The sequence below is a fragment of the Petaurus breviceps genome, unplaced genomic scaffold (assembly GCF_028583685.1).
Source record: "Petaurus breviceps papuanus isolate PSGF00001 unplaced genomic scaffold, PetGlider_PUasm1.0 90654, whole genome shotgun sequence".
Taxonomy (NCBI): Eukaryota; Metazoa; Chordata; class Mammalia; order Diprotodontia; family Petauridae; genus Petaurus; species Petaurus breviceps.
In genome coordinates, this window is record NW_027187301.1 from 5,209,081 (window position 1) to 5,218,983 (window position 9,903).

At 44.0% G+C, this 9,903-nt stretch overlaps 1 protein-coding gene and 1 long non-coding RNA gene across 2 annotated transcripts in view; one reads left to right on the plus strand and one right to left on the minus strand.

Moving 5' to 3' along the window:
• Positions 1–4,734, minus strand: part of OSBPL11 (oxysterol binding protein like 11) — a 103,470-nt gene extending 98,736 nt beyond the window's left edge. The window contains exon 1 of the mRNA XM_069064977.1: positions 4,475–4,734. Coding sequence (XP_068921078.1) covers positions 4,475–4,641 — 167 coding nt within the window. The 5' untranslated portion in view covers positions 4,642–4,734. The remainder of the gene's footprint in view (positions 1–4,474) is intronic.
• A 314-nt stretch (positions 4,735–5,048) lies between these two features.
• LOC138143731 (uncharacterized) lies at positions 5,049–6,922 on the plus strand. Its single transcript, XR_011163786.1, has 2 exons — positions 5,049–5,186; positions 5,561–6,922. It is a non-coding gene; the product is annotated as an uncharacterized lncRNA (long non-coding RNA).
• The last annotated feature ends 2,981 nt before the right edge of the window (positions 6,923–9,903 follow it).

A 9,903-nucleotide genomic window follows, 5' to 3' on the forward strand; every position in this document is an offset into this window, starting at 1 on the left:
TGCCACAAAACCTCATTTATCTTTTTTTAATTTAATTTTTTTTGTCATATTTTAAGTTCTGAACTTGTGTCCTTCCCTCCCAACACAGTACTAGAGGTCACCATTTGACATATATGTGTATATATATAAAACCATACTCTGCATACTTCTATTCATCAAGTTCTTTCTCCAGTGATTAACAGCATCTTCTTTCATAGGTCTTTAGTTGAATTAGATATTTATAATACTCAGAATAGCTTAGTCATTCATAATTACTCTTTGAACAACATTAACACTACTGTATACAATGTTCTCTTGGTTCTAAAATCTCATCTAGGGGAATTAGTTCTACATATTTTCCAAATAACTTCAGTTTATTCCTTAATATACTATTTTTTTTATTTTGACCATTTTCATTTGAAAGCTTTATAAAATGTTATGTAGTCACCCATCTTATGAAACAGAGGGCATAGGACTTAATTTTTTCTTTATAAATATCCACTAACACAAAACTGAAAGGTAGCATAGAGTATTGGACAAATGAATCAAGAAGACCTGGGTTCACTTCTTGCCTATATACATTTAATTTCTTTGAGTCTCAATTTTTTCAGCCTTAAGATAAAAGATAATACCTGAAGTACCTCCTTTACCTGGTTATGAAGCTCTAATAAGGTGATATATACAAAGCATCATGAAAATTGAAGCACGATATAAAAATGACAATTGTTACTATTATCCTAAATATTTAGCTCCCTCTTTAAATGTTTTCAAAAGCATCCTTCCAGATCCTCTGCCCATAGGTGAATTCCTCCAATGTGCCTGACTCTGCTTTCTGACTCTGGATTTGGACAATGTTCCGAAGTACTGATATTTCCTCTTCCCTTCAATTTCCTCCCCACCCCTTTTCAGTGCTGTCTTCCTCCATCAGAATGTAAGCTCTTTAAAGGCAGGGACTAAGGACTGTCCATTTCTTTCCTTGGATGTATATCCTTGGAATATACTGTTTAATAAATGCATGCTGCCTGTCTGCCTCAAGTCTCTCAATGATCCTAACTGGGACTAACGGCTAGAAACCAAGAGTCTAGGATAAAAGGCCTACTTTTTTTTTCCTTCTAATTTTTTTGTTTTTTTCTTTTCTAGAAAACTGAAAAATTGATATGGTTCCTAAATCAAAAGCCAATCTCTCGAGTTCTGAATCATCACACTGTGCAGTAACACAAGTCTGTCTCCTTTTTACTTTTTCCTAAGTTTTCAGATGTTAGTTCTCTGCTTACTTCCAACAGCCTTCCTATCCCTCTCCTAGAATCTGATAATTCTAACATGATGAGTTCCAGTTGTGCATCTTCAACTGTCTATTGATATGTCAAACTGAATGTACTACAGGCATCTCAAAAATTAACATATATAATATATAATAAAATAAAATGAACTCTGAAAGCACTCCAGGTACATCCATCTTGGATCCGACTTCTCTGGCCCTTTAGCATAGTGCCTAGCATGTAGTAGGCACTTAATAAATGTTTACTGATTACTGATGAACTTGTCCCTCAAACCCAGCCCCCTCTTGAACTTCCTCATTTCCACAGAGAACACCATCAACCTTTCAGTCACCCAGTTTCATAATTGATTCTTCACTCTTCCTCATCTCATATCCAATCAACTGCCAAATCTTGTCATTTCTACCTTCACAACATCTCTTCCACTGGTTCCTTTCTGAGTACCACCCTAGTTCACGTTCTTATTACTTCTCTCCTGGGAGTTACTGTAATAGCTTCCTAATTGGTCTTCTTGCCTTAAATTTCTCCTTTTCCCAATCGATCCTCCACATAACTACTAAAATTAGCTTCCTAAAGCATAGATCTGATCATGTTATTCCCCAATTCAATAAACTGCATTGGTTTTCTATTACCTCTGGAATCAAATACAACCTCTGTTTGGCCTTTAAAGCCCTTCAAAATAGGGTCCCCAACCCATCTTGTTATATATTAACCCCCTTCTCTCACTCTATGATCTAGACTGGCTTTCTGTTCCTGAGTCACCTCACTCCATCTCTATTCTTGGTACCTTTGCACTTGCCCAAAATGCTTTCCCTCTTCACTTGCATGTCTCAGGATATAAACTTCTTTTAAGACTCAGCATAATGAGGGCCACCTTTTACATGAGGCCTTTCCTGATCTTCTCAAGAACTACTGACAGCATAACCCTCCCCCCCCCCCAATTACTTTGTATATTGTAGGGAGTTATTTTAGGAAAGAATTATCAGCCCACTAGACCTTAGAATCTTGTTTCTTTCAAAACTGCTCAAAAGGTACCTTCTATGTGGTGGCATCTCCTTAACAACTAATAATCCTTTCTGCAGGAGTGGTTTGTTGAATCAATTCATTTCTTTTTTTTTTTTTTTAAGCAATTGGGGTTAAGTAACTTGCTCAAGGTTACACGGCCTGTTATTTCTGGGTGTGGTGCTAAGTATCAGAGCCCGGATTCGATCCCAGGTCATCCCGACTCTGGGGCCAGTGCTCTTACTCACTGTGCCACCTGGCCGCCCCTGAATAAATTCATTTCTAATAGTGACAATGGTTATCTTCCCCTATCCAGAGTTTCAGAACCAAGGACTTCCATGTAAAGCTGTTCCTGATCCTCCCCAACTGCTACTATCCTCCCCCCATAAATTTAGCCTACATCTATTGTGTGTGTATACACATTTCTTTTACATAGGTATTGTCTCCCATGAGTGAATGTAAGTTCCTTGAGGGCAGGCTGTTTTTTTTTTTATCTTGATATCCCCACCACCTAGCATGGCAGGTGGTAGATAAATGCCTTTTGATTCAGACATTTTAAAAAGGAAACCAGTACAAGTAAGCCTGAGTATACAATAAATTAACCCCAATAAGGCTGTAAGTGAAAGACTTATCGGAATCCTACCTCAGACATTTTGTACCTTTATGAAGCTGGACTTACCTTCTTGGGACTTGGGACTTCACGACTTCCAAGTTCTCTTGCAAGTCTAAGCCTATGATCCTATGACTAATCAAAGTGTGTGATTTTAGTGCAGTGACTTGTGACACTACTTCCAGGGCTCGGAGACCTTATGTGCTTACTTCCTGGTTTGGTTCTGTATTTTAGAAAATTCATGTTGCCAGAAGACTGACCTCCAGTTAAGTGGGATGGTAATCTGTCAGGTTTCATAATGAACTCAGAAATAATTCTTTTTCAGGCTAGAGAAAAACATCATTTTGGATTTTTTGGAGGGGGACCTTACCTATAATAGGTATTAAATGTCTTCATTTGAAAAATAATCCTACATGGGGCAGGTAGGTGGTGCAGTGGATTAGAGCACCTGGAGTCAAAGAGGACCTGAATTTAAATTCAGGCTCAGACACTTGACACATTTACTAGCTGTATGACCTTGGGCAACTCACTTAACCCCAACTGCCTCGCCTTCTCTCCTCAAAAACAAAAGAGAAAAATAAACCTACAACGGTAATAGCTACCATTTACAGATGGCATTTTATATGTGGCAAAGCACTTTTCATATGTCGTTTTATCCTCACAACAACCCTGAGAAGTAGGTGCTATTATTATGCCCATTTAAAAGCTGAGGAAACTGAGGCAGAGGGGTGAAATGACATTCCCAGGGTCACTTAGTTAATTAATAAGCTTCTGAGACAAAATTCGAACTCAGGTCATCCTAACTCCAAGTCTAGCAATCTACCAGAACAAAACCTCCTTTTGTGCCTTAATCCATAGTTTATTAACAATAAAGCTGAATTCTCTAATATACTTAACCTGTATATACACATATTGAATGACTGAAATGGAATCACAAGAATTTTGAGAGTGAGCTAGTTGCAAGTATATCTAGATTGCCTTTATGTGCTAACATGTATCCATACAGAGACAGGCACACACCTCCCACTCAAAATCTTAATCCCCTTTCATAATCCTATTCGAGAACATTAAAATCAAAGAAAAGGCTTGGAATAACAAACACGAGACGAGCTGAAAACTCAAAGAAGGTGGAATCCATCCCCTTAACTAGTGACCATTTCTGCGGGGTGATTAACCCAATCAATTCATTCCTAAGAGTGAGGATGGTCATCTTCCCCTGGCCAGAGCTTCAGAACCAAGGACTTGGGTCGCTGCTAAGGAAGACCCCCGAGCACAAATCAAGGGCAAAGTCACTCGGCGTTTCTAACTTTTCCCACCTCCCCTGCTCCATTCACAACAAAGGAAAGGCGAAGCCTGGGAAGTGGCCCATTCTCCAGAATCTCCCCCCAGCTCCGCGGGGGTGCGGAGCCTCCGATCCCACAACTCCCCACCGGGCTCGAGTCTGGAAGCCCTAGCTCAGGAAATCTTGCGGCTGAGGCCGAGCAGAGGTCACAGGGCAGGAAGATGGAACCTAAGGCGCTGGTCGGAGGCAGGCAGAGAGCCCGCCGGGCCCCCGCTGGGGCCGCGCCCCCCGCCCCAGCCCGGGCAGCGGCGGGCACGGACGTACCTGTACTGCCAGCCCTTGGCGCTGCTGCTCCTGGCGCCGCCGCCGAGCCCGCCGCCGCCGCTGCTGTTGCTGTTTTTGTTGTTGAGGGTCGCCGCGGAGCCCAGGCTCTCCAGCTTCCCTTCGCTCTCGGACACTTTCATGGCGGGCCCCGGTTCTCCTGCCTGCATGGTCTCTGGGAAGCCCACCACCACTCTGGCTCCGTGGGGGAGGCGATAATACTGCGCTGGAGGTGTTGGGGGTGGGGCGGGGCTTGTTCTTTTTTTGGGTGGGGGAGGGTAAGGGAGGGGAGGTCTTTGCTTTTAGGGTGTTTTTTTTAAACGGCCTGATCCTAAAGGGATGCGCCCCAAAAAGCCTGCCACGAAAGGGGTCGACGGCCGAAACGGGGACCACCTAAAGGACGGGGAAACTGAGTCCTCCTAGGCAGCAGCATTTGTATAAAAAAAGGTGGAGTTAGGGCAGGACCGGTGGGAGGGAAACTTCCCGGGGCGGTTAGGGCAGGGATGGAGCCGGGGTACGAGGCTATCTAAGACACAGATCTCCCAGGGGAAAAAAACCACCACCGGGCCCGGAGGGCTTGGGGACATATTTCTGGAAGGAACGGAAGCTTCCTCGGGATCTAAGAGGGCGGGCGGGATGCCTGCCTTGGGCTCGGCTCTATCCGCAGGCTTGGAGCGGCCGAGCCGGGAAGGGAACCCCGGAAGCGAGGCGAGAGGTGGGGATGGATGGGGGGCGGGGCACGAGGGGGGGGGGGTCCCCACGTCGGCCGCTCCGGGCTGGGGGGGGGGGGGGGGGGGGAGGGGGGGGGCCGGCCCGCGGGGGTAGGTGTCCCGGGGGGGTGCGGTGCGGCGAACGGGGGGGGGGCCAGTGGAAGGGGGAAGGGGGGGGAGCCCCCTCGACCTCTCCCTCCCTCCCCCGGACCGCAGCGGGGGCGGGGGCGTCTCCCTGGCCTCACGAAGGAATCCTCCGCTCCGAGGGCCAGACTACGGCTCTGGCTTCTTGGGCGCAGCCCCCACAACTCCACCCCAGCCCGACCACTGACTTGCCCGCCTTGCCTCACCCTAGGCCTAACCGTCTCTTTCCCCCTAGCCTCTTCCACCGCTTTCCCTTCCGGGTTAGCGAGTGCTCACTTCCTCCCGAACATGAAGCGCCTGGCGCCATTTTGGAAGAAGGCAAGAGGAGAGGGAGGGTAGCTGGCAAGGAGAGCTGAGGTTGGAGCCTGGTGAAAGTGAAGGATGAAGAACCGGCTTCTGGATGCCAAGTCTTGCGTGACCCTAGATGAGTCTTTTAGGAGAGCGTCTGGCGCGCTGGGGCGAGAATCAGCCAGATGTGAATTCGACTCTGTGTGTGACGTTGGGCAAATCAGTTTTAACTTCTCTGAGCCTCAGTTTTTCCCGTCTCTGAAATGGGAATAATGCTAGCACCTACCACAGAGGGTTGTGGTGAGGGGAAATGAAGCTTTTCCTGCCTTAAAATGCTGTGCGCGTGCACGTGTTGGCTGTTAGGAACACGCCTTTCATTCCTCCAGGGAATTGCAGAACCGTGGCCAAGATCTGCATTTGTAGAACTTGCCTCCCTAGGGCATCTTTAACATAAGTGAAATTACCGCTTGCCCCTCAAAAAGAAAGGAAAAGGGGGCAACAGAAGAATGCAAAGACCGCCGGTTTTGTGCCGATGCCCTCGGGCTGCAGTGAGAATGCTAATCAGTGTTTGAATGGGACTGGACCTGCTGGAGAGTAAAGACTGTGTAACCCTGTATCCACTATAAATGTTTGCCCATTTCAGCACTAAAACCAGACTTCAAGTGCACGAGGTCAGAGACTCAGATACATTTTCTATCTTGAACAGCTGTTCGGGCCATACATGGTCACGCAGGATGATGGTATTTAGGGCTGGAAGAGGTCTGAGTGGATGTAGTCTAACCCACGTAATTTTAGAGACCGGGAAAAGTACTTGCCTAATCACAGCCTCTAACAGATGAGCCTTCCTTCAGAGCCCCTCCATTCCTTTCCACAACCTCCCATTTCATTATTTAAAGTTCATAAACATCAGTGATGGTGAGGATGATTATTGATGAGGTACAGGCTCAGGGAACCCCTAGAACTCAGATTGAATCTTCCCATTTGATGAGGTATTTGCATGAGGCCATAAGCCTTTCATTGTGGCTCTGCCCAAATCTCTATCCCTCCTTTGTCCAGCAGCTTCCACCCTTAATCACTCATTTACTAGAGTCTAACCTCATTGACTCCTTCTAAAGACCCTCCCCAAACTCCTCCTCTAAACCACCCCTAGATCCCTCCCATAACCTTTCTGTATGTAAGACCCCCCAACTTGTGTCCGTGTGTGAGAGTGCCATAGAACTCTGTGTCAAATGATTATGCCGAGGCTTTTTAAGAGTCGACCCAATATGGCGAAATTTTAATAAACTTTGCTTTTCTTTGGCTGAGAGAAGGCTTTAGTCAAATTCATTGGGCAGGACCCGGCATGTTGGTATTTTGGGGTCTCGAGGCCCCCTACCCTATACCTCATCATTTTATGGTTCCTTAACCTCTTCAGTGATGATGACTCCCAACAACCTCCCAATTATGGCTGCACTTAGAGCAACCAACTTGTACCTGGATCAAGCCAGGCTATAAACCAGCAAAGGTGGAACAAAAGTGACAGATCCCTGGAGGACTTTGGTACCAAGTAGAAGCAGCACACAAAAGTTCCCTGAGGAGAGGGAGCACAGCCCAACAATTCACTGGTACTGTGAGTTATGGCACATCACGCAGGTCCAGGAAAAAATAACATGTGCCATGTACTTTACAAAGATCTTATTTTGTCTTCTCAGCAACTCTGTGAGGGAGGTGCTATCATTCCCATTTTGCAGAAGAGGAAACTGAAGCAAACAAGGATTAAGACTTGCCCAGAGTCACAATTAGTGCCTGAGGCAGGATTTGAAATCAGGTCTTCTTTATTCCAAGCAAAAGGATCTATCCACAGTGCCAGGTAGACTGCACTTAGCTGGCTCTGTTTTCCCCCTTCAGGGGAACTGTAACCCTAGGTTATAATATTTTTGTATTATATTATTATAATATGTTATAATATTGATATAATATGTTACTTAACATATTATTATAATATCTTAAGTGTGGAAGAATATAAGTAGGCCTATAGCGGGAGTGTACTTTCTTGAGAAGAAAGGAGAGTTCTTTTGACTATTAATGGATTTGGGTGTTTTATATTTACCTGTTAAAGGCCTTCATAACACCATTACCCTGTTACTTGATATTTAATTTGGGATGAAATGAAACGCTTATAAGTCATTGAATAGTTAACAGAAAGAGATTTATTTTGCCCTGACACAGCAAAGATGTGCAACAAGAATGCAACAGCATTTAGTTTTTCTTGAAAAGTTTCCCCTGGTCTCCACTTGGAAACACACTGGTCTGGTCAACAGGTCAAGATATGATGAGTGGCATGGTCTTCAGACACACAACAGGTTGGAGAGGCCCCCAACTCTTTATTTTCTAAGGAATTTAGTTCTTAAGTGATGAGGAAACTGCATCAAGGGATGCAGGGACCATTCAGGTCACAGGGACAGCTTTGTTGCTGTTTAGGGAAACCTGATCACTATTTCAGGAAATGAGGATACCTTAGTCCTCTCATAGAGGCTAAATAAAATCTGCTCTATCTTGTTAGACTAAGTGCTTACATGGGACCAAGAGCTATTCTACAGAGCCCTAGACATAATCAGAATCGCATATTCCCACCTGGTAGGGGGTATGCACCTTTGAATTGTTACTATGATATTCCTCCAAGATGAAACCTGATTTCTATAAAACCAGAGCTTTGGTTCTGGAAATAGAAATAGAAATCTGCTATGGCTACAGTACTTCCTTGATCATACCACTCTAATTAACTTTGAAAAAAAGTGAAATTAGTCTGGTATGACTTATTATTGATGAAGTGATTTGTTGGCTTTTCATAATCACTACCGTATTTCCCGTTCTAAGGACTCACAAGCTAATTCTTTAGTAATGTGTGGTAGAATTTTTCCAGGTATTTAAGTCAAGCTCTTTGATAGTTTTCAGACTCAGGAAGCCTTTTTGGAAAATTGGGGGCCGACGTCTGCCCTCCTCTAGATCTAAATACCTCTTTTTGTCTCTGAGGTCTTTCAGATTTGATAACTACAGCTCATAAGCACGTCTTCCAGCTCTTTTAATACCTTATTCATAGTACTATTCCGTTCATAGATGATCTTGTTCCTCATTTGATAGAAGGAAGTTAGATGCTTCTAGACAGTTTCACTTGTCTTGGATTAAAAATCCCTGCAGACCACTTTTGTTCTGACTTGCCAGTACAAAGGTCATTATCCTTGGAAGACAAAACAAAAGCAAAGTGAAGTCCAGACATCCCACACCTTCATTATTTTCATCCCATTCACCCCCAGAAGCAGTATTACCCCTTTGATCCTTCTCTTAACCCTAACATAATGACATAAATAATAGAGAGAACCCAACACTTTTTGGCGTCAAAGGATCCTAGAATCATAGACTCAAGAGCTGGAAGAAACCTTAAAGTTAATTAATTAAACATTTTTATTTAACACTTTCTATATGTGCAAAACATACACAAAGAATGAAATATATCTACTTGCAAGGAGCTCACATTCTAAGGGAGGGAACACAAGTGTATATATGCATATATCAAATAAATATAAAGAGAATACAGATAAATATGAAGTAAATATAAGGTCCTACAGATGTCATAAAGATATATATACAGATATATGCACATATAGATACACATATACTTAGATAGTCATCTGGATACAGGTTATATCTAAACTCATGCCTTCTGATGAGATCACTAAGATTGAGTATAAAGAGAAAAGATAAGAGGACCCAGGACAAAGACTTGAGTTAGGGGATGTGATAGGTGGATGATGAGCTAAAAGAGGCCATCCTGTCCAACCCTCTTACTTTACAGATGAGGAAAATGAGGCCCAGAAAGACTTACCCAAGGGTCACATTGGTGGCCATAGCTAGTATTCCAACTTACTTGTTCGGCCTCTAAACCTGAATATCCCCCATTCTCTCTTCTGATGCTACCATCACTTTGGTGCAGGGGCTTATCACCTCATGCTTGTATTATTGCAATAGCTTGATGGTGGTTCTTCCTGCCTCTAGTCCCTCCTCCATGCCAGTGATTTTTCTAAAAAAGAGATCCAATCATGTTACCTCCTTACTCAATAAATTCCAGTGACTCTTAATCACCTCCAGGAAAAAATGCAAAATACTCTGCTTGGCTTTGAAAACTCTTCATAACCTTACCCCCCCCTACTTTGCCAGTCTACCTTTCTCCCCAGTGGATTCTTTGAAGTAACACTAGCCTTCTGGCTATTCTACCAGGATACTCCATCTCTCAGCTCCAGGCATTTTCTCTGA